General features: G+C 43.4%; 3 protein-coding genes across 3 annotated transcripts; all 3 read right to left on the minus strand.

Moving 5' to 3' along the window:
* Positions 1-172: 172 nt before the first annotated feature.
* On the minus strand, positions 173-4,884 carry traf3ip2l (TRAF3 interacting protein 2-like). Its single transcript, XM_041936133.1, has 10 exons — positions 4,729-4,884; positions 3,650-3,748; positions 2,929-3,569; positions 2,806-2,848; positions 2,668-2,732; positions 2,491-2,588; positions 1,819-1,887; positions 1,526-1,642; positions 1,373-1,447; positions 173-1,219 (listed from the first exon to the last, which is right to left on the minus strand). Exons 2-10 carry the CDS (start codon positions 3,688-3,690, stop codon positions 1,073-1,075), a joined length of 1,296 nt encoding a protein of 431 aa, XP_041792067.1. The 5' UTR covers positions 3,691-3,748; positions 4,729-4,884; the 3' UTR covers positions 173-1,072.
* A 726-nt stretch (positions 4,885-5,610) lies between these two features.
* chd1l (chromodomain helicase DNA binding protein 1-like) lies at positions 5,611-20,383 on the minus strand. Its single transcript, XM_041936132.1, has 25 exons — positions 20,215-20,383; positions 19,841-19,953; positions 18,635-18,741; positions 18,416-18,527; positions 18,296-18,327; positions 17,562-17,643; positions 17,302-17,464; positions 16,923-17,078; positions 15,231-15,323; positions 15,031-15,127; positions 14,806-14,879; positions 14,431-14,541; positions 13,592-13,706; positions 12,400-12,553; positions 12,067-12,253; positions 11,743-11,888; positions 10,684-10,847; positions 10,412-10,602; positions 10,197-10,295; positions 10,029-10,099; positions 9,714-9,828; positions 6,646-6,754; positions 6,293-6,550; positions 5,994-6,075; positions 5,611-5,889 (listed from the first exon to the last, which is right to left on the minus strand). The coding sequence occupies exons 1-25, from the start codon at positions 20,306-20,308 to the stop codon at positions 5,770-5,772; spliced, it is 3,045 nt and encodes a 1,014-aa protein (XP_041792066.1). The 5' UTR covers positions 20,309-20,383; the 3' UTR covers positions 5,611-5,769.
* Positions 20,384-22,073: 1,690 nt separating this feature from the next.
* sft2d2a (SFT2 domain containing 2a) lies at positions 22,074-24,650 on the minus strand. Its single transcript, XM_041935367.1, has 8 exons — positions 24,468-24,650; positions 24,292-24,381; positions 23,990-24,075; positions 23,787-23,868; positions 22,801-22,836; positions 22,636-22,694; positions 22,527-22,556; positions 22,074-22,417 (listed from the first exon to the last, which is right to left on the minus strand). Exons 1-8 carry the CDS (start codon positions 24,531-24,533, stop codon positions 22,378-22,380), a joined length of 489 nt encoding a protein of 162 aa, XP_041791301.1. The 5' UTR covers positions 24,534-24,650; the 3' UTR covers positions 22,074-22,377.
* Positions 24,651-24,669: the final 19 nt, after the last annotated feature.

The following is a 24,669-nucleotide window of genomic DNA, read 5'->3' on the forward strand; positions in this document are numbered from 1 at the left end:
TGCTCGGGACCAGCTTCACAAACACCGCTGTGCTTCCAAGAGGAGATGTCAGTGCAGGGACAAGCCTGATGCAACAGACTATCAGCTGCGAGCACAGCGTGCAGCTCTGCAGCTTCAACGACTGAAACATCCGTCAAAAACTGACAAAACTGTCCGTCTGTGGTGTTTGACCTTTTTATCAGCGAACATGTAGAGACCGAAATCCTTGTTTCAGCCCTTTTTTTTTTTAAAAACAATTATACAAATAATGTGCGATTCACATGACTACACGTTGTTCCAGGTTGGTTTCAGTGCGTTCTGAAAATCAACATCAACAGAGAATGTAAACTTGAATTAGGTGTTCTGTCAGTAAACATCACAGCTGCTCTCAAGCCGGTGGAGTAAAAACATGCAAAAAACAAGCGTTCAGAAAGTGTCTCATGAGAAAAATCCACTTTGAATAATGCTGAAAGAAATCTGCCTCGTCTTTAAACAGTATCTAACAATCAGGGATTTTTACTCTTCAGTAACTCACCCAGATGGTCAGCTGTTTGCATTAGACAGATGCTGCAATAAGAAAGGTTAATATGGCTGCTGCAGCGTGTGCTGAGGAGTATGTGTCAGTGTTTACCTCTCATAAATGAAATCCCTGTTTCATTATCCTGTCATATATTTAATTATACAATATGTGCACACCTGAGTCCCAGTACAAGTATGATACATCTCTCATTTACAAGGTTAGGTGTTCAAATCCTAAGAACCACGAACTTTAAACTGCAGTTAAAAGAACTAATCGTTGCACTTGCCAGGCTGTGAAGTAAACAGTAAACATTACTCATGGTGTTGCAGCAGGTGGAACACAGAGAGGTGAAAACATGTCGCGTGAGGCACATTGACAAGCTGCCGAGAACAAAAAGCTCCTCTGTGTGCCTCAACACGTCACTTATGTAATATATCCCAGGAGAAGAGTTCACATGACGCTAACTTAAAATGTAAATTGATGTCAAACATCCTGCACAGGCAACCCCGTTCACCTCGACGACGGGCAGAGTTCTCCAGGAAGGTTTCAGTCCAGCCTTCAGGTCAGAGGTCTCTATATGGGGATGGAAACGATGGTGGGTAGCTCCCCTATAGGAGGCGGGTTGTACTTCTCGACCCTCATCAGCCGCCGCAGGATGTCGTCGCGGTCGCGCGGCCATCCGTAAACATGCGTGTTCTGAAGCCAGTTGGGAACGTGACACTGTCGTGATGGAACACACACAGCAGAGAGACTGAGCAGACTGTCGACGCCCGTTAGGACACACATGATGATGATGATGATGATGATGCAGTGTCATGTTGTTTAGCAGCACATGAAGGGAGATGCTCTCTCGTCACGGAGCGTGAAATTTACCTTTTTCGCCCCGGGGAACACGATGGGAATGAACCTGAAATTCTTGCTTCCATTCTGGATGAACTCATTCTGGAGCTGCACAGCACAGAAAAACAAAATGATTAAAAACTCAAACTCAAAGTGAGGATTTCAGTCTTCACTTGGACTCTGAACCTGTTTATGTATGTAGACGGTGTTGAAGGTCCTCTCGTCGTTCTCCAGGCCCACCGGGGACGCCGTCACGGTCTCATAGTACTTGGGACTGATGATGATGATGATCAGGTACTCTTTCTGCGTGAGAGGAAGAACAAAACTGTGACTGCTTGTTGACAGTTCTCATCCTTGTTTAACATGTTCGCTCTGGCTGAGAGACAAAGAGCTCAAGATGGTGCAGATTATCGCATGAAAAGTGTCTTCAGGTGTCTTCTTCTTTTTAGGAATTCTTAGTATCTCAGAAAGATCTTTACCTCGCTGAGGTATCGCTCCATGAAGTCGATCTTGCTGATACTCCTGAACTGCTGCTCGAAAATATCAATCTGAAACAAATGAAGACATCAGTCAGAGAGTGGGGGCGGTTCTACAGCCGCGCTGCTCAGCCAAAACACATAAATATACATATATGATGCAAATAGTCCATGCTTAGTTAGACTAATCTGGCGTGCTGACATTTATTTTGCCATGTTGTTCTTTTCAAGCCACAAAAATGTGCAAATTCAAAGAAAACATGTTAAAATGTGCAGTGACGACAAAAAAAAAAGGTCAACTAGAGGCTGGAGCAGGAGAGCTACAGCCTCATCCATGTCAGCACACTGGTTTGTAGTCCCACATCCATGAGACAGGAGCACGTTAGCTTAGCACAACAGCAGCAGCCAGATCAGTTTTTGACTCCAGTGGAATTCATGATTTGGTGTGAAATTACAATGAGGTGCAAATTCATGATATTAATTTAAAGATTATTATTATCATCATTATAAATAAAGGTGGGTGTAAAGCTGCTGAAAGAGCTCATTATCCAAATGTTTGTCAGCTTTTGGGAGTAAAATAAAGTCAATCACGTGCTCCATCTCTCAGTCAGCTCTCCACCTTTTGTCTCTGCAACATTTACATACATGTTGAACAAATAAAAGCCGTGAACATACGTGCGTGTCGAAGCCGTTCTGTCGCAGCAGAGCCACAAAGTTGATGATCTCGTTGACGTGCTTGTCGCTGTCCGCCTCGTAAGTGACAAACACCCTCCCTGCAGCCAAGAGCCACAAACACATGATGACAGTGTGCACGGCCGCTCGGTCAATCGTGCACAGCTGCACTGCACTTACTCTGCTCCAGGGACAGCGGCGTGCTGTACGGGGGCGTCCTCTCTTTGGCTGGAGCTTTGTGGCCCCTGCGCAGGAGTTAAATCACAGTTAGAGACATGCAACAGGAGGCGAGAGGCTCAAATGTGCCCAAACACTCACATGTGTGTGTATCCAGCTGCAGGAAGTCTGCAGTCACCTGGACCTGGAGGACGGGAAACACTCGTTCATAACTCAAACATATCATGTGTCTGGGTCAGGGTTGATTAACAGTGACAGACTTACAGCAGGGGCCGTACGCCGGGTGGTGCTGAGGCCAGAGGGGTTTGTTGACCACCGCCCCCCTAGGGAAGGCGTCTGCGGGGCGCTGCGCGCAGCAGGCGGCTCCCAGCGGCGAGCACGAGTACGGAGGCAGCGTGTGGTGGCACAGGTTGGCCGAGGGGGGGTTGGAGCACAGCGACAGCGGCTGCTCCAGGCTGCTCATGCTGGTGCTGTGTCCGCCGGGCAGGGACGGGGACTTGCACCCGGAGAGGCAGCTGGAGACCTCTTTTTGGCTCAGAGAGGACGGAAGGCTGCTGGGATACCCCGACCAGCTGCTGGCGAAGCTCGGGTGGAGCCAGGCGCCGTCTGCGTGGCTGGGGAACGGCGTGGGCTGGCTGTACCCGGGGGACAAGCTGCGGGGGAAATGGTAGGAGGGGTAGCTCGGGCCGGGGTGATGGAGGGCCAGGTCCTGCTCCTGTCCGCCAAACAGGGAGTCATCAGGGAAGGCGGCGCGCTTAGGAAGGAGGCGGTGGCCGTCGGGGTCAAGGGTGGAGTCTGGCTGGTGGACCACGCCGGCTTCTCTCTCCTCCGAGCTAATGGTCTCATCGTCCTCTTCCGGCGTGTTGCGGTGGCTGCTCGCGTACCTGCTCAGCTGGCTCACGTGACTGAGGAGGCACATTCATCCGCGTCAATCTCAACATCAGCCAAGACCAACACGTAGCAGCACACCTGAGCTCACCCTCACCTGTTCGGGGCTAAAGCCGAGTGGATTGAAGTGGGCATCATCGTTAGGCCTCTTCCTCCTCACACGCACGTGCGTCCAGTTCAAGCTGCACCTGGAAATCTGTTGGAGAGGCATTTTAAAACACAGCTGACCCAGCCAGGTGTCTGACTGACAGACAGAACAGCAGCTCCCCTTTTTGCATATTAACGCCTCAGTTAGCAGGAGGCGAGCCTTGACACCGGCCCCCACACCGCTGCTGATTTGCATTGAGTGCCCGAAAACGTGTCTCCCACACAGGGGACTTTTCTCTCACTGTGTGGTGGTTGATACGCAGGAGACAAACGAAGTCACATGTGGGAATTAAGATGCGATGCCTCTCGCTGACAGAAAGCGCACTCAGATGGAAAAAAAATAATAATCAAACCGCAAAACTTCCAGAAGATAAAAGCTTGTGTCTGGACCTCTGAGTAATGGCACGTTTGATTCACAGATGGATCCTCAACGTGATTTCTAACATAAAAGACAAAAAAAAAACACTTCACACGTTTTCAGTCGTATCATGAGAGATAAAAGGCTGAACGCGCCAGTTGGAGAGAAAAGCTGCATTCAGGGTCACATAAATTCAGCTTTTTAACTCACACTAACACTTCAGCTGTTTAATCTGAATTCAGGTGGGTTTACCTTCCAAACGCCTGACACTTCCTGTAAATGTAAATCCACTCATTTTAAGCCTCTCTGTGGTCGCATGTTGTCGCACTTTGCACGGAGGCTGACCCAGATCCGCCTGCGTCTGCACCTCGCTTCGTGCTGAGTTCAGGCTCTTTTACAGGTGAGAAAACAGACCTCCGCTCATCACCTGGACTCAGTCCGAGCCCGCTTTTAGAAACTGGGGCACAAGTCACCCCGATGTTAAAGGTCAGAACTGCTCAAAAAGCCTCTGAAACAGTTTTATGATCGGTGATAACTTACGTGTAAACTGGTTTTGTTAAGCACCGTACAAACACAACACATAAGCCTCAAACTGTGAAGTTAATACGGGTTACTTGTCAGAGGTGGATAAACAGGTAACATGTAAAGTCAAGTGTAATGACTCCTCTTACCGCCTGAGCGTCTCCTGCAGGTGATTCATCTCCCTGTCGACAAACTCCCCGTCAAAGTGGTCCTTAAACGCCTCACGGCTTTCTCTTCAGTATGAGTGTTAGATGTCCCGCAATGTCCTGTAATGTCCTCTTCTGTCCTCTCCACAAGACACGCAATTAATGAGGTGGCGGAAGAATTTCTTCTGTACTTCACCGCTGAGCAGCACCGCCCCTCTGACAGACCCCACCTCCTACACACACACACACACGCTCGTGTTTCCATCATTTTTGGGGACCTTACATACACATACATTCATTTCCTGGAAACACCAACCATAACCAAAATGTTAAACCTGATGATTTGCATTATGGGGACTTGCAATTTGTCCCCATTAGGAAGCAGAGTCCCTACAATGTCATTGTAAACACATTTATGTCCCCATAACATGAGTAATATATGGTCACACACACTTTGTGATTGTCCATAGACTTGCAATAATTTCCTGGAGACTTACCATAACCATAACCTTACCTTAATCCAAGTCTTCAACTTAAATTTACATTATTTAGTTACATTATGGGGACTAGCATTTTGTCCCCATAAGGAAGCCAAGTCCCCATAACATAACCCTTTAAACCACTAACCTTCAGTCTTTTGAAGATGTGTGTACACACGCACAGTGTGGAGTCGTGTTTCCATCATTTCTGAGGACATTACATAGACTTGACCTTGACCCGAGTCTTCACCTTAAAATTTCAGAATTTGCATCATGGGGACTTGTGTTTTGTCCCCATGAGGAAGGCGAGTCCCCACAGTGTGACTGTGTAAACAGATTAATGCCCCCACAACATGAGTAATACATGGCCACACACAGCAGTGCAGAGAAGTGTGGGGTTTTTTTTATTTACTCCTTGAGTCACTTATAAATCAATGACTGCAAACTGTCGTCAAATGATTTGACATTTAGTGGATTTTCAAGCAGACGCACAATTTAATTCCAGCTTCATACAAAAGGCTCGTTTTTTAAAAAAGAGATTCAAAAACGGCGACGGTCGGCGTCATCAGAGCTGATGCAGGAAGGGAGCGGCGTCGACTTTCCGCTGTTTGGAGAAGCAGGACTCCAGCCAGTCCTTCTGCACGGGGACAACCTGAGTGTACTGACGCACCAGATCCTGGAGCTCCTGTTCACACATGAGAACAGCTCAGTGAAAACACCAAACGCTGCTGTGTTTTAGGGGATTTAAGGTCAGAGGTCAGATCAGTATCACTTCAGCATGATGCTAACCTGTGTGTGGATGCTGTTCTCCACCTCTGCAACTATGTGGGTGACCTCCGGGCTCATGAGCTCCTCCTCGTCTCCATCATAAGTGAGCTGCAGCTAAGGAGCGTCGACATCATTCTACAATCAGACCTCATCTGTGTTTCACTGGAATCTTTCTGCACACATGAACGCTCACAGGTGTTCCCGAGCAGGAGATAACTAGGTCATATTCACAATTTAAAGACACCTGACCTGGAAAGACGTCTTAAATATAAAAACATGTGCTTTTGACATGGTCTGTGCACCATGATTATGAAGGATATGTGATAAGGTAGCGGGCCAGCCTCTTCCTCTCTGATGCAGGCAGGTTGTAGAAGAAAACCCGGACTCCCTTCATGAAACCGGGGAGCTCTGCAGGGCCGGGGCTCCGGCGAGGGGCAGAGGGGCCGGGGGTTTCTGCCGCCGCCTCATCAGTCGACCTGCTCGTGTTGTGCAACTGCGTTTGAGGGGAGGATGCTGATGTGGCAGGGGTGGATGTCTGAGGTCGAGCGGTGCTCTTCGCTGCTCTGCTGTGATAGTATCTGTCGGTCGAGTTAAGAGAAAACGACTCCGACCTTTCAGAGAAAACAGATTCTGAGAAAGAAAGAATTTATCTGCAGACGCCTTTCAAAGATACATGAACGTGGGGATGCCTCTGGAAGCCAGGTGTTTCCTGATGAGCCTCTCTGTGCCGTACCAGTTGAAGCCTTTGGTGGCGTGTCCGATGCGAGGGAGATGTACGCTTGCTTTGTGGGGAAAAACAAAGATGTTCAGAGAGCATTTTTTTCTTCAGGAAATCCATCTGAGTTAAACACAGATCAAACCAAAGCCTGCACAAGATGAGAGGCGTTTAAAGCAGTGGTCCCCAACCTTTTCTGTACCATGGCCCAGTTTAATGTCTGACAATATTTTCACAGCCCAGTCTAAAGGTGTAGCAGATAAAAACAAAATAAAATGATAAGATCAGCATTAAAAACTGTGGTATTTTCTCTTTAATAATAAAAATAACAATAATAATGAACGTAAATCCACTTTTTAATCATGTCAAGAGGACCTGGCTGCAGACTGGCACTGTCAGGCACCTCCACTGTCAGCACGGGAAATCATGTGATACATTTCAAAATAAAATTGCAAAAAAAAAAAAAAAAAAAAAAAAAAATGTGAAAAAAAAACAAATAATGGAAATCATTTTTCTTTCTGTGCGGCCCAGTACCAAATGACCCACGGCCCACTAGTGGGCCGCGGCCCACGGGTTGGGGATCAATGGTTTAAAGGATATATTAGAGGGGAAATCATTGGCTACACAAGCTCAAACCAATAAAAAACAGAGATGGAAACTTAAAAAAGAACAAATTAAATCTTAAGAGATCGATCTAAATCAAAAATATGATGCAACAGAACAAAGAGCTCTGCAGCTTTTGAGGACAAAATTTAAGAAATTATGTGCTGAAAAGGCTTCAAAGAGCTTATTATGGTTTAAACAAGCTTATTATGATGGAGGAGAGAAAACAGGGAGACTTTTTGGATAACAACTTCTTCAACAAGTCTAGCAGTAGATTCATTGGATATTAAAAACAGTCTCATCTCAACGATCGGCTGTAGAAACATGATGAAAATGAATATATTAGTGACATTTCTATACCTCTCTCGATCACTCCCTCTCTCTCTCTCTGCCACAATCATTTTTTGACAAACTTAAAAGTATCTTTCGTAAATGAATTTGGAATAAAAGAAAATCTGGATTGAGACTTTGGCTGTGAGTTGTGTCTATATTCCACTAAAAAGAACAACCGAGAAGCCCCTACTAAAAAACTCTGACATGTGTGTTAAAGATGTTATTTCTCACTTTTCCCCTATATGCGGGTAATACATACATTAACGCAGGAGGGGCAGATGGTGGGTGTGCAGAAACTAGAGGGCATCTATGTGAACGGCAACTTTCTTCCATCTGATCAGCTACATGTATGACATTCCCAAAAATTTAAAAACTACGACTGAAACGTTTCACCTCTTCAAATTAAAACATGTAGCTGAACAACCACTGTCACATTTAGAAAACCTCACACTTCAACGGCTAAAAGGACAGAAGCCGACTTACAAACTGAATCATCCGTCCCTCGACAGATTTCCAGATACCTGTATTTAAAGTTTAGAAGAAAAAGGTGCTTTGCTCCACTGGGTTACATTGTCCAAACATATAAAGACACCTGAAAACACAGTTATTCAAACTATTTCTGAGCAGAACAATGTATATGAGGTGCAAATCCAGAGGACTTCACTGTTAATTAGTCAACTTGAATTGACTTTGTGGATATATGTTCTGTAAGTGAGCAGGTGAAGAAGATGGCATCTTGTATTACGCTGGAGAAACGTATATAACCAGAGGAGGAGCAGGAGAATGTGGAGTTTCTTAAGCAGCAAGGTGTGCTGAGCTGAAAAGCTGAATACTATGAAGTGTCATCATGTCTTGTTTTTTGGGTTTTTTTTCTGTATGTATATTTTATTTTCATATGAAATTCTTTTTCTTGGATAACTGTAAAACGTGTGTAGTTTAGTTACAGTTGCTACCATCTGTTTTTCTAGTTTAAGAAGATAATTCAGAGAAACTGTCAGTGAGGGTTGGCATGGCTGGACCACTTCCTATGTTTACGATCTGCTGGAGCACAAGTGAAGGCGGGGCGGCTGTCGCTGCTGCTACAGAACGGTTTGAAGTTTTTGCTTGTTAGCATGAAACACCGCGAGCTGAACGCAGACAGGAGCAAACCGGCAGGTTTAGCTCCAGCTGTTCTGATCAGCTCCTCTCCTGTGCAGAGCGACCTGAGGGAGAGTCGCAGTATTGTTCTCTGTTTGCAGGAATTTGTGTGCGCACACACGGTGACGCCAGCAACATAACTCACAGCGTGTCCTGCAGATCTCGTCAGTCGAGTCGAACAATAATCAGACACTTCATGCTCCTCCTTTCTCTCTGTCCTCAGAGAGAATTAATTATCAGAGTGTGTTAGCAACCCTCTGAACCCCCAAACGCTCCAGCAGGTTTAAAAGCATGTTTTCTTCATGGGGAAAGAAACTAAATTAATCACCAGAATTACACCATTCAGTTTAAGGAAAAAATGACCAAACTAACCCTTAAAATAATGATATTTCATCAAGATCACTTTGCATGTCTCATTTCAAATGTTGGCAAAAATGAGCCAAATTCTTTTAAAAAAAGATCCTGCACTCCTCAGTACAACTGGAAAACCTTGGATAAATATGCTGAGACCTACAGTCACATGACAATAATTCAGTGGCAGGTCCGTTGAACTGCAGGAGGAGGAGCAGAAGCCAGGAGGAGAACACCAGAGAGATGTAGATACTTCAATAAATGCAGCGTGGGGAGCCCCCGGTTATTTTGGTCCAATATTGGTAACACTTGTGGGCACTTCATAATCAAAGAAATACAACTTGTGTTTTTCTCCTTTCATGATTTACTACTTGTAGCCATGATTGTGTTGATTCCACAGAGGTGCAGGATGTGAAAAATGAGTAAAAATGTGACAAAAACACCCACAAACTGTTCGGATCTGACGGTTGTACGAGACGTTCATTTAAGCACAGATGACTTGCCTCTAAAAATGTCTTGATTCTACAAACTCACGACAGACAACGTGATAACGACGGTCTACTACATGTTAAATGAATTGAAGGTTCAGCGTTTTACTGTACCCTTGTTTCTTTTGGCTGCAGCGTAAATCTTCTTCAGGCCTTCGTCCAGAGCCGTCAGGAGGATCCCAGACAAGTTGTTGGCTTTGTCTCGCTGCTGTGCCACTATCAGGGCCAACTGAGGTGACAGGAAGGACATCGAAACAGGTTAAGGCATTATCACATCACTTTCACAGTCTTGTCGGATGCAACTCTGCCACCACAGATAAACCCACACTCAGAGTATGATCGCTACTACTGCGAAGAAGCAGCATGTTATCACAGAACGAGCATTTCCAGGCGGTTTTCAGCGTCGAGTTTCATTTAAAAACAACCGACCTGATCCTGGCCATCCAATCTGGACTGTTTGTCATCGATGGGGAAGAGCAGCACATTTCCAAGGTCCAGATCTGAAAGAAGTAGTTCACACCTAATGGAGCCTCATTCTAAACCAGACTTTACAGGCATGAGTAATCATCTTCTTTGTAACTATGGTTAATCTTTCACCTTTCATCTTGCCGGCCAGTTCATACTGCTTTGGTGGTTCATCTGATCTCACCTCCAGAGCTGTGAACAAGCCTCCCCTGCCCCACCGGCCTGAGTCATCTACACAAAAACGAGCGTGGAAGAAGCGCTGAAGGGGCAGTATCCGTCTCTTTATCACGCCATCATGCAAAGTGAGATGCTGCTATGGCAGCGAGGAGGTAAGACATGTAGCGTACCAACACAGTGGACGATGATCGCGTCGCCCCGAGCGGTGTGAGGATGGGTAACGTCTCCCAGAACATAGTGGATGTCCGTGCTGTCGGAGTCTGTGGAGCTCACGCTGCTGGCGTCCTCCTCCTCTTCTTCTTCGCCGTCCACAGACGGCAGGGACCGTGATCTGTAGCCGCACGACTCCCACCACGCCATTCTGCACGAAGAAAAACACGCCAATTAAAAGGTGAAGTCAGTGAGAGCTAAAAAAAGAAAACACGAGTTGACGAATGTTCACTTCTTCTTGTATTTCTGCTCTTGTTGCTTCTTCTTCATGTCCTCCTGCAGTTTGGCTCTCTTGGCTGCAGCCTCCTCTCGTCTTTGGCGCCTCAGCTCCAGCTCGGCCTCGGTAAGAGGTTTCCTCTTCCTCGTCGGAATCCCAAGAGCTACCGTCAGTGAAACCTGGAGCACACACAGAAAATCAGTTATTCACATACAGTAGTTAAATACGTGTATTCGCCATTCTGATCTGGTCTGATGTGGTGTAAACACTCTCTGGGTCTAGGACCAAACTTTGGTTTCATTTTCAGCTGTCAGCTTCTAGTTTATAAACTTAGTTCATTTGTAACAGCAGAAACCGAGGAAAATCTTTAACTAGGACACGGACATACATGGATTAGTGAGGTGATATCTTTATTTACACGGAGGGAAAGGTGGTTTGTTGATGCTTGGTACAAACCTTAAATAAGAACGTACTTATGTGAAGAAGAATTGAACCAAAAGTTAAATATATCGTGTTGCATTCAGGTACAACTCGGATTCCAGAAAAGTTGTGACGCTGTGTAAAACAGATAACAGAATGTGATCATTTGCTAATCCTTTTTGTCATATGCTCAAATGAAAACAGCACAAAGACAATATATTTAATGTTTGACCTCATCAGCAACATTAATAAGTGCAACAAGTCAGTGAACCATAAAAAAAAAAGAAAAGAAGAAACAAAGACACCAAACTACAGGTATGAGTTATGACCTGATTCAGCGGGTTTTGCGCCCACCATCATGTCCTAAATGAAAGCTAATGTCTAGAAGTTTGAAGGCTGAGGTCAGTGACGTGACAGACTTTAAAGGCCAGAATAAACACAAGTGGCCTACATACAAAACACAATGCGCACATCCAACTGAAACAACACATGCACACACACACACACTTTGAATGATTTGATGATGCTTTCTCATCTTCATCCAGAAAATACGCTGCAGCCTTATGTGCACCCTCTGGCTTTTTCACAAATTGATGTGAAGTGTTGTCAAATCTAAAAACAAAATTAAAAAGCGGAAGTGACGGAGATGCTTACTCCAGCTTTGTGTCTTAGCGCTCGTCCCTCTCCTGCAGCTCTCTGGAACTCGTCCAGCTGCTCCTCCAGCAAACGCTCAAAGCTCTTCTGGTCGTCAGAGCTCGGGTCTTTGCTGTAGTCTTTGCCCTCAAAGCAGTACATGTGGTCTGAAGGACGGGACAGGACGGTGGTGACTTACTGAGTAACTTCTACTCATATTTGGAAAGATAAATATGAACCCAATAGATGAAATGAGAAGCGAAAGCAAAAGTGAGACGTTTACAGGCCAGAACAACCTGCTGAAAAGCACAGCATTCCATTATCACAGTCTGTACTGAAACATACTTGGCCCGTCAGAGTCAGAGCCGTCCTCTTCCTCCTCTTCCTCCTCTCTCGGCGCGGTGAAGTCTTCATCATCCGCCCACTGACCGTCACGTGATGGACCGAGGATCTTCTCCAGTTCCACATCCTGTACAGAGCTCTCCTCTGATGACAAAAGCTTATCTACCCCAAACTTCAGGATCTCACTTAGCTGCAGGGGACAGGAAACGTGAAACGGTGAAAACAAAGGCAGCTGGAGGGGTTTTGTATTAAAGTGGACAGAAACACAGGAACTGGAGACAGCCGGATTCAGAGATTACAGATAATGGTCTTGTGTTTTGGCGTGAGCTCACAAACCTGCAGTCCTGCAGCAGCTGACTGAGCCTGGTCCAGCAAAGAGAAGCGTCCTTCTTCAATAACAGTGTTGGTGAGGTGCAACTTGGACACAGCACGAGAGTACATTATTTCCTCCACGGTGTCTCTGGCCAGAAGGCGGACCACTTTCACAGGCCTGGAATAAGTGACAGTCAGTCGAAGATTAAGGGGGTTCACCAGCAATGCACGTCCCTCACGTTTGTGACAGACAGATTTTAAAAAGGAGGAAAGATGTCAATGCAGCAGAGGCTGAGTTTTACTGTGGGTTAGGCTTCAGTTCCCATAATGCAGCTCAATAGCATCTTCCATTAGCTGAGCTCAGCAGACAGCCCACTCCTCATCTCTGCTAGAAGCTAGCAGCTCAAAGCTACATCAGCTGCTAATGGCATAACACACCTGAATCTCCAACTGAACTGCTGGCGGTGGAGTTGCATTGTGGGTAATGTAGGCTCTGATTCTGCTTATGTAAAACTCCCCTTTGTGAGCCTGAAACTAACACAGTAATATTTCAGTATTATTCTGAATATGACATTATTCCAAACTTGATACGGGCCAAGTACATCCCATTTGGACATTCAGAATTAGGTCTTATTCCGAATGGAGCATTTTCCGATTAAGACATGTGGGATATGTTGATATCACTTTTTTTAGGTTTTAGGAGCATTCGTACACAGCGCATGTAGAATATGCGTTCTGCTCAGTTGGGGTTTTTACCATCGTTTGCAACACACGGCCTCTGGCCTGTTTGCTCTGTGCATTGACTCACCAACCGTTTGCAAGGCTGGTGCAGAGCATACAGAAAAGAAAAGCCCACATTTCTGGTAAATATCACAAGACACCTTTGTGAGAAAGTGGTTGAAAGAATGAAAGACAGAGGCTGCGTGCGTTAATCGGAGTATGCACAGAAATATTAGTGGAATAGAAATTTTTTAGCCATGTAAACAGCTTAGTAGGAGTATTATCTTTTCAGAATAAGGGCAAAAAACAGAATATTTTGTGCATATTCAAACATAGTTGCTGTTACAGGAGTATGAACTCAGACATCCCAGTAGCATCATCTGGGTATACACTGTGATGAGTAAACAGACCCTCGCAGATAAAGCTGTGGCGTGCCCCTTTAACAACCACTTCTACTAAATGTAGCCTGCTTGGAACAACTATTCATACACGTCACCTGTTCTGACCAATCCGATGGCAGCGTGCAGCAGCCTGCAGGTCATTTTGAGGGTTGAAGTCACTGTCCACGAAAATGACTGTGTCAGCAGCTGTAAGGTTCAGGCCCACTCCCCCTGCAAAGACAGCGTGTTAGGGAGCCAAAGCACAAGATCATTTTCACACTGAGACTACACCCATACCAATACAGCTTCATTTTTAAAGCAGGGTTTTAAACAAAAAACATGCATTAGTGTGAATGTAGCCTTATTATTTACATACTTACTCATTAAGCTTTAAGAGTTACTCACAATAGTGACAGGAAATCAGGTTTTCTCGTCAAACTCTCAGTGCGTGCATAAAACATGCTAAGAGAAGTCGCTGGCCTTATTTACACCAGAGTGTCATCCTGCCACAGCTCTTTATCTCTGTCATCAGCCCCCTTTCCTCTCTCAGCTACGCCTATGAACCCGGCTATAGATTAAGATATACAGGAAAGCTTGCAAGTGCAGCTCAGTCACCTTGCCCTGTTATCTACAAACTTGCCACAATGTCATTTAGAGGATGCATTTAACCACTTACAACGTCTTTACGATAAGTTTTATCATACTTACTACAGAAACTCGGTGTCTATGAGCAAGTTATAAAAGAGGCTGCAAAATAAAAGATGTACAGGATAGCTCGCCATTATATGTAGCAAATACTTAAAAACCTAAAAAATGCAAATACTGTTTCCAGTATTCTGCAGTGCAGATACATTATTAGGCACAATATGGACATTATTGATACCTGACAATGACGAGTGTAATCCTGCACAACAAAGACACCGTTTGCCATGTTCATGTTCAGGGTTTCGGTCACCTGCTTTAGTGCTGAGTAGAAACACAAAGATGTCTTTGCTGCTGAAGTTCTTCACGGCTAGATTTCGTTCCTCCCCTCGGACGGACCCATCCAGGCGTTCGTAGCTATAACCTGAAGAGAAAAGATCAATTTAGCACTTGTTTGTGGAGAAAAATAAAAGAATATACCGCTGGAAACATAATTAAAAGTGCAGCAGCATGTTTGAAAAGAATGGAAAGTATAATAGGTTGTTGAAAGGCTTAGAATTGGGCTGTCAAGATATAAGATACACTTTAAACGTTGGCAAGATTGATTGTGATGTTCTGAAAGTTGTTGAAACATCAGATTAAGTTTAAGTCAGTGAGAGTGAGAGGTCTATGAATCCCCCCCATTCACCTCTGTACTCCATGTAATCCTGAAGTATGTCCAGCATCCTCGTCATCTGAGAGAACAGCAGGATCCGGTGGCCACTTCACCACAAACATCAAGTAAGAAATAAAGTGAGATGATCTTATTGGGGGGGCAAGTGACTCAAAAAAAAAACACTAAAACTTTCAATTAGCAGTCAAAATGAGCCAAACCTGCCACTAGGTGGAGCCCAATAACAATAGATCGACTCACCCGTTGTGAAGGTGAGTCAGCATGCTGTCCAAAAGGCAAAGTTTCCCACTGGCTTCAATGAGATGTTCCCCAATCTCAAAAGGCTCCGGTTCCACACCTACCAAAGACACCGCTGATGTATAACATGTGCTTCTACGTCCCATTAACAACTACTAACATCAGTCATGTTCAGCATTCATTCACCACAGAGCACATCTCACCATCGAACAGGTACGGATGGTCAACACACTTTCTCAGGTTCATCAAGATGTTCAGCAGCCGGTTCTTGCTTCCCTGCTCATTTCCAAAAGCCTCTGAAAACAGAAATCCATGAGAACTGTGTCTGTAGCCGTGTTTCCATCACTGTATGTTTATGCACACCATTAGAAAAGGTTGATGGAGGCGGCAAAATTCCCCAAAAATTTAGCGTTTTGCAAAAAAAAGTTTTTACACTTGCTTGAAGTGGTTTTTGCCTTTTTCCAAGGAGCTAATGCACTTAATGAGAGAATGACATACTGTTTATGAATAAGTTCTGATGCAGTGAACGTCACATGACTGATCAGCTGTTTCCGCTAAAAGAAGAGGAAGAAGACAAAGAAGAAGCTGATCTGATGTAAACTTCCTCACATTAATACAAACAAACAAACAGAAATGCCATATTTCCATAATGTTTTCTACATTTTTTTTCAACATTTGAGCTTCAGCTATTTAAATTATGCCCTCTTATTGCTCTCTCTCCTTCTGCAATGGTGTCATGGTTTTCCGACTGGAGAATTGGCGCCACCTACTGCTTCTCTCAAACTCCTAATAATTGCATAATGGTAGCGGCTGGACACAAGCACTCATTCGCATTTTCTTTTGCCGGTTTACTCAAAATTTGTTAAAAATTTGCAGTACATTTGGATGGAAACCAAACCTATGAGGATTCATGCCCTAAAAAACAGCATTATGGTTTACCATGGTACACCACAGTAAAGGCCAGGCTTAAATATCAGTCATTAGTAGCTTATTGCAGATATATGGGGAATCTGTATATTTGTCAGCCAATAAATGACAACAATTGTAGCAGCCATGACAAACCAGGTTTGAGTTAATTTAGAAACATTTAGAAACAACAATATGAGAGTTTTCCACTAGCAAGCACAAACATAAAATGGATCACTCTGTATGTATCTTGGTTACAATTCTCTAACAGAACAAATATATTGAATCTGTATAAAGATTGTTTGTTTATGTGTTTAAATAAAAAAAAAGTAGTATGGTTGTGTGATAAAGTCCAACAATATTGGTCCAATATTTATGATAATTTGTGTGAGATTACAGAGATGCAAATACCATTTAACCCTAGATTATTTATTTTGGGTGAACAACTGGGTAAATTGGATCTATATGAAGCAAAATGGGGCAAATATTTAAAAATTTTAAGGGGCTCCTGAAACCATATGGTGGAGAGATGCAAATTTTCAGTTAATATGGATAAATATAGCACAGTGCCTCTTGTTTGTTTGTATTTTATTTAGTATTATTGTTTTTACCTTTTTTTCTTTGTTATTCATTTTATTTATTTACTCATTCTTATTAACCAAGTATTTCTTTGATGTAGTACCTACTTTAGTTGTTGTATTGACCCCTGTGTTTATTTTTATTAGTTATTCTATGGTTGGTCTACATTGAGGCAGTTAGTAAAACTGGGATAGCTGTATATGAAAGAACACAGCGATTGATGTTGATAACCAGGAGGAGATCAGCACGGAGGTTGGTGGCTTGGGAAGGGTTTGTATGTTGGGGTGGGGGTTTCTGTTATTATTGTATTGTTGAAATAATAAAAATAAAAAATGTTAATCACCAAAAAATAATAAATAAATAAATAAATAAATACAACTCTCAAATATCGATACAGGTCTCAGTCTCACCCCGATCCTTCATCAGGAGGGCTTTGTAGTATTTCTTCTGCAGAGCCGACATGCCGTGGTACACCACCAGCTCTGTCTTCTTCGGCAGATCGACGGCAACCTCTGACTTGACCCTACGAAGCAGGAAGGGCTCCAGGACACTCTGCAGCTCAGCAGCTGCACACAGAAACACAGTACGTTGATTTAATGAGCAATTACCAGGGACGTTTTGCTTTTCCACAACATGCACAGCAAACACATCCTAAATTAAGTAACTAATATTTTCATCACACCTTATCTTTGAAAACGCTGCGAGTTGGATGTATGGATAAACACAAACATCAACCCTACTGCTGAATATAATCCATACTTTATCATATGATGATCATGTCTGTCCTACCAAGAGCAGGTTGATTTTGCACATTGGAGTAAGAGTTGACAAAGTCGTCCGTCTCATCAGCTGTAAAGATGCTGGGCTGAATGAAGCTCAGCAGGGAGTACAGCTCCTGCAGGTTGTTCTGGATGGGGGTCCCTGTCAGCAGGACTCTGAAGCCAACTGAGAACTGGACAAGACACATGGGAACATTAAAAGACAGTGCCAACAGTTTGAAAGATGAGGAAATAAATACTTGGCAGCACAAACCAGGTGCAGCTCAGTACCTCGGTCAAGGTTTTGTGCAATAGGGACTCCTGATTCTTTAGTCTGTGAGCTTCATCCACCACAAGCACGCTCCACTTCCTCCTGAGCAGCAGAGTGAATGATTTGATGACATGGAAACATGGAATTAATGTATGAAAACTGATCATTATAGCTTCATAACATTATGAGGAGATCCGTTTCTTCTCAGACGCTCAGTGAACAAATGAAAATTCAGATTAGTGATATGACCAAAACCTTCTGTCTCTGTAAATGTAGCTTTAGAACATGGTAACAGTATATATCACAATACAGTAATCATTCTGTAAATTACACTGAAATATGGTTTAAAATAACCACACTTCATCACATTTGATTATTTCCAAACAAAAACAGCTGCCTCACATGAGAAACACTTAAGCTAAAAACAAAAGAGTCCAAACAGGCACAATCACCCTCCTCCTTCATATTTTCTTGTCACTTTTCTTCTGCAACAGCTGGCCAACCACGTTACAGGTGCACTTCAGACACAGACTGTCGCTCTCACTTCACACGATAACAAGGTGAACGGTCCCGCAGCCCAAATCATGTTACCTGAGAGGCAGCTGTATTCAATAAACCCCGCACAAATCCGGCCCCAAATATATTGTATAGCAGAGACACTAAGAGCCAGCTCACGCTGTGAAAATGGTATCGGTACCAGAGGACACATTTCTACTTTTACACGGTATAAACCGCAGTCACATAGGCCACTCACCGTCTCAGGAATGAAGCATCTTTGAGACATAGCTGTAAATGCAAAAATAAAAAAAACACACGTCAGTTTCAACACAGATGAACCTTCAGGTCATTTTGTTCTCAGGAAGTAGCCACAGACCTCATATGTTGTGAGTAGCACATGAAAGTCCTGTGTGTCTGCTTCCCTCTGGAGCTCAGCTCGCCTCTCTTTGTCTCCTTTGTAGCACAGCACAGTCAGAGACGGGGCGAAGCTGCAAAACACAAGCTTAGGATTTTATATATGTATCTTACGGTCTGTGATGGATGGTGTCATGACTGTAGAGAATGGATGTAGATACGTATATGAATGTGACTGTACCCTTCCAACTCCCTCCTCCAGTTCTCCATGACAGAGAGCGGACTCAGCACCAAGAACGGACCTTTCTTCCCGAGAGCTCCTGACATGTAGACCAGCAGAGAGATCGTCTGAAGGGAAAATGATGAATCTTGACATACACTGACATATGATGTGCAGTCCTGACAAGAGTTTACAGTGTCTGTGTGTTTCATGTGGCATACATTGACAAATAAAGTCCAGCTGTACAACTCGTTACAGCTACTGAGTCTCTGTTATGGACAGTAGTTATGTGTGCATGATAGATTAATCTGTATTGGGCCACATTTGCTTGAAAATATGTGACTGGTATGCAGGACAAACCAATATAAAAATTATGGCCAAAGATTCTTGTTCAATCTGCCAATTCTGAGCGGGAATTTCCAACTCCAACAAATGCGCCAGGAAGCCATTCCAGTGAGCCAGCACACATAACGCATCAAACATCCTTCCAAACTCCTTCCACCTGCACATTTCCTCATATAATCTCTACAGACGTGGTCCAGACGTTCCCTTTCTGTAAGTGATGGTAACATTGTGACAGTCAGGGATGTTATCAAGGATCACCTGATAACATTTAGAAATGTTTATGATACGATTAGCTATTTTGTGCTCATTAGCTTTTAGCTGTCACGACTATTTTAATTATCATAATGGAAAATGTCCATTACATCATCCTAAAGGCAAAGATAATGTCATTATACTTTTTTGTCTGACACTCCAATTACTTTTCTGCTGATTTAATAATAATTGACTAGTAGTGTAATTATAATTAATAATATAAATCAGGACAGGTACTACACACTTTTTTTCACTGAGCATATTTTGATATCTCACAGTAGGAAAAGCACAGATGTGAATGATAAAATCAGTTATGGCTAAATTCCATTTAGCTTCAGCGTCCTGGAAGTTTTCATGCTGGCTCACTGTCATGACTACTTGAGCAAACTATCTTTAATAGTATTAGCATTGCCTGTGTTTTTATAACGAAAAAGGCTGACAAGTTAGTGTATTTTCAGAAATCTGTTCAGGTACATTAAACTGGAGAAGGCTGGTGAAAAATAGATATGCAGAAGTGTTTCTATCAGGCAAAAAATATCTGTATCAGCCACAATGACCATTTATTCATATATGTTTTAAAAGGCCACTGCATCATTATAATAATATATAAAAGAGTGATGGAGCTCACACCTGGCAGGTTTTTCCCAAACCCATCTCGTCTCCCAGAATGCATCCCTGCTGGTTCTTCAGGCACTGAGTTAACCACTGCACCCCGTCCAGCTGGTAAGGCCTCAGCTGTATCCCTGTGAGGAGACAACGGGACAGGTTAGCCCCGCTGGGTCTCGTTCAGACCAAGAAGTCTCCATGATGAATCATGTAGTGGAAATTAGGTCAAGTAGGAGATCCGTCAAAACTACGAGTCTGGGAGAGCAAAACAAAGATATTTCAAGATAGTTTGGAGACTGTCTCAGAGTACCCGGTAGCTCGTTCACGTTACCTCACCAAATGAATGAAAACAGCTGAAGGAGAGTTTATGACTTTATTAAGTTAACAAGCCTTCGTACCTCTTAAACCCCACTTGTGCAAGTCGTTCTGGCCGACAGCCGTCTTCTTCTTCTCTGCTACGCTGTTTTTTATTCTCAAGAAAATGTCTGACATGTTTACAGACCGGCAGAGCTAACACACACAAAACTTTGCCTCAGCACAGACATGTACAGACAAGTGAGTCCTCAGTTAACATCAAGTTCGACTGCACTTCCTGGTTGGGTCACGTGAGGCCGAGGAAAAGGCGCGTCACAGCGCCGCGCGCCTCATCAAAGTCAAACACTGTAAAAGTACTAAAACACGCGGGAAAACTTCCATGCAGTTGTAATATTTGTCTATATATATATATACATATATATATATATATTTCCAAGATTTCTAATACTGTTAAGCAGAATTACCTCGTCTGGATACCCTAGGCAGTGTTAAGAGAAGTACAAAAATGTTTTAAAACAAGTTATGAGCTCTTTTAATCTAGACCTAGTTTATATACTGATATTTAGGCCTATCATATATAGGCCTGTCATTGTATGTAAAAAAATCCATGTTATATTTTGTACATATATTAACATTCAAACTAATTACAGCTGTCAAATACATTACATGAAGTATTTAGTATAACTATTTTCCTCTGAATTGTGTTGAAGTAGATTTAGTATATAATGGAAATACTATATAGGCTGAAGGAAGACAAGTACACTCCTTGAGTAAATACTGTATATTGTTCACTATTAAGGCTGTGAATATGGAAAATATTTAGATATATGAAAAACCTACCAGATTCAACTGCATCACAACCATCTCGTTAGCTGAAGGCTAAAAGGTGAGATATGCCTGTGTAATGCAACATTAACCATAGTCAGATAATAATCTGGCTATGGTATCTGCACAGGTATCTGTAAGGGCTCCTCAGGTGCTGTGAGAGGCTGTGGCTCCTCAGGTCTTTATTATTTTTCCCTGTCTATTCCCTTCATCTCCATAAATACACAATGTAACACAAGCATGCACTGAAAGATGTGACTCTTACATCTAAGTGTGAAGATGTTCTTCTATCCACATGCTGAGTAAAGATTGGTTAGAATGAACAAAAGACACTCATCTCAATCGTGCACATTTTTAGTAGATATGAATCTGCTTCCAGGCAGATTCATATTGTTGGATTTACAGAATGATGATGAAACATGAGCTGCTGTCTTTGTGCTGAAGTAGAGGTTTTGTCTCTAACACACTGTCATCAAGCCTTTCACTAAACACTGTGTGCACGGTGGATAAACACAAGATCTGACTAAATAGCTACATTAAAGTCCTAACTCACACAAGAATATTTCAACCTCAAACTTCAAAAGTCTTAAAATGCTGCTAAACTCCTGCATACACTTATTTAATACGTAACCTTTGAACTTCTGATGAACCAACCTTTGTGCAGTGTGTTACACTTAAGACCAGAATAACACAAAATATTCAAGGAATGAGTTGGTGAACTAGATTTGTGTTTCAGATAAATGTTATTTAGATTATAGAACAATTAAAAGTGGAAGACTCTCTCATAGAAATCTTAAAGAAACAGATATAATGAGGTGAATAAATAAACATTCTTGCAAACATGTTGTTGTGTAAATGTTTTCCATTGCTACAGCCCCATAAATTAAACTCATTCATCTTTTGGACTGTTCCCTTCGATTGCAAACAATTTTCAGGCACCAAATCATCTCTAAATGATGCAGGCAACTGTATTCACTTTACCCATGTCAGTTTTCAGCCATCTGAAGCTTCCACATTGGCTCTCTCTGACCTTTCTGGATCAAGTGTTCAGGCTGAGCCACACTTACATTTACTCCTCTCAGTAATAGAAATAATGATGCTGCCGTGTGTTCATTCATGAAACCAATAACACGTTAATTTATTATAAATATTTACACATATTACAAACCAAGCCCATGCTCTTTAAAATTGGTATAAGTAATAAATACATACCAACAATCAATCAGTTAATTGAATGAAGCACAGAGCAGAAAAAGAAGCATCTCTGGAGATAAAACATGTTTGAGCGTGCCACAGGTAGAGTCACAGACTCTCTGAAGCAGAACCATGAGGAGGCTGTTTCAGTCACTTCAGTCAGAGACCTGCCCCTTCCTAAAAAACACTTCATCCAGCCGGGAAGCCACCACACCAAGTCTGGGCCCTTACTTCAAGCAGATTGCCACCATCCTCAATATTGCCTCCCTGGAAAGTATAATTCACACACATCAGACATCCAGACAGGCTACACACAACGTTTTGATTCTGAACACTTCTGCAGCTGATTTGAGTAAATGGTGTTTAAATGACGAACCTCACGAACGGGATGTACGACAGACTGTACCTGCAAACAAAGCATATTTTATGTCACAGTTTTAATATTAATTCCAGACTGAAATCCATGAAGGGAAATTGTGACTCACCAGGAAAACGACAAGACTTGCAAGATGCAGAATAACAAAGCGAGTCCAAAGTTCTTCCACTGTAAGAAAAAATACAACTGCTGTCATGAGAGATCAGCTTTATTCGCCACTGCATCGTGTTCTTAGCTAGAACTGATCACGAGCATTGATCATTAACTCACTCACCCAGAAGGCTGCGCAGAGAGTCAACACGAGGCACGTCTAGAATGACGAATGGGACAAATATAAATAACAACATGGAGATTTTTTATTAAACATACTTGTTGATGTTTGGCCCTCATACTTCAATAGTGATGACAGAATAATTCTAAATTTCAGGTTGTGACTCAGACACAATGCACTTAATCCCATTTAAAGACGGGTTTGAGCAGGTTCACGTGATTTTCTTTGAATTTTTTATTTACATCAACAACTTTTGGCACATTTTCTTTGTGCTTGAGCATATTTAAATAAGGAGCAAGTGCACAAAGTCCTCAGAGTAATATCCAGGTTAATGTCATCACATTTTCCTTATTAATTTTCTTTAGACCTCTGTAGGTAAATAACGCTGTATATGCATGAAACAGAACAAAAATCAGCAGTCGTTCATCCAGGTCGTGGTACCTCTAAGTGCTTTGCAAAGGCAGCTGGACTTGCTTGTGGTTCTAGAAGATGTTTAACTTCTCATCCAAGAGGCTCCTTCACTTCTAACTGGTGGGGCTCCCCAGACATTTATCCTCTTGCAGGATAAACTGACCATCGCGTGAGTCGTTGGGATCACATGAGTCATGGTGTGAATGTGTGTTAAGCCGCCTGGGGAGGGATCTCAGGACTGGATTGCAAGTGGCTGATAAGGGGTGACATAGACCACCTCCTCTGCCCAGTGACACTGTCCTCAGGTCAAGACTCAGCAGTCCACCAACAACTTAAGGACAAGGGACACTCATTTGAGGACAATTAAGTTCACATTTTAGCCAGAGAAGAACGATGGTCAATGGACAGAGGATGTGGTCTAGCCACTCCCGAGGTGTGAACGATCCTACAAGAGGATAAATGTCTGGGACTCCCCACCAGTCAGTCAGGAGAGGCGAAACGTGTTCTAGAGCTTCAAGCAAGTCCAAGCAAGTCCAGTTGCCTTTGTAAAGCTTTTGAAATCACTTCTGTGCGCTCACAATCATAATTGTGGTGGCCAGCGCTCTCGTTTTGTCACACATCCTTTTCAGCTGCTTCACCGGCCCCATCAGAAACATGGTGCTGTGAGACAGGAGAACAAAACATGTAAAAGTCATCACATCACATCAGTGCTTTATAATACACATTCCTCCTTCAAATAAAACATCACAATGTCATCGCAGATGATGCTGTGGACACTGACCTGCACAGAGCACATATGTTTCCAAAAGTGTAAAACACGATGAAGAGAGTGAGCCCAATCCTGGGGATGAAGAGCATGCACACCCCCTGCAAAGACAGACATGCAGACGGGTGTTTGGTGGCTGCAGGTTTCATCTCTTAAGCTGCAGCTGAAGGCAGGGCCCGCTGAGTGCAGCCACGTGAACCAACCTCACATCACAACATTCCTCAGGGCGAGAAGAACCAGTAAGACCGCTGCAGCTCTCCTTCCTCATTGTGTGGGAGCTCAGCAGGTGATTAAAAGAAATGATCATGGATTCTTACCAAAACTGTGCACGCGCCCCCCACCACGAAGCAGCCGATGAATCCCTTCACACGCGTGCCCCAGCCCAAAGTGGACGCCTCGTTGACAGTCTGCGTTAACAGAGATTCAGCAGTTAACAGCCGGTTGAGATCACAGTTGAAACAGCGTGAGAATGAAGTTACTGTTCAGATTTTACCTCTAAAACGGTTCGGTCATCCCTGCGCGCCTCCTCGCCGCTTAACACCGACTTTAATTTATCCATCTGTGAAGATCCCAGGAGAGTCGACTGGACTGATGGAGGTTTCTGGTTGTTTCCTGGAGCCAGAGAGGAAATTCGCCGGTTTCCTCAAATCTGTGAGGATGGACAACAGCGTCACGTGGCTGAGGAGCTGTCAGGT

This window comes from Chelmon rostratus, chromosome 4 (genome assembly GCF_017976325.1).
Source record: "Chelmon rostratus isolate fCheRos1 chromosome 4, fCheRos1.pri, whole genome shotgun sequence".
In the NCBI taxonomy this organism is placed as follows: Eukaryota; Metazoa; Chordata; class Actinopteri; order Chaetodontiformes; family Chaetodontidae; genus Chelmon; species Chelmon rostratus.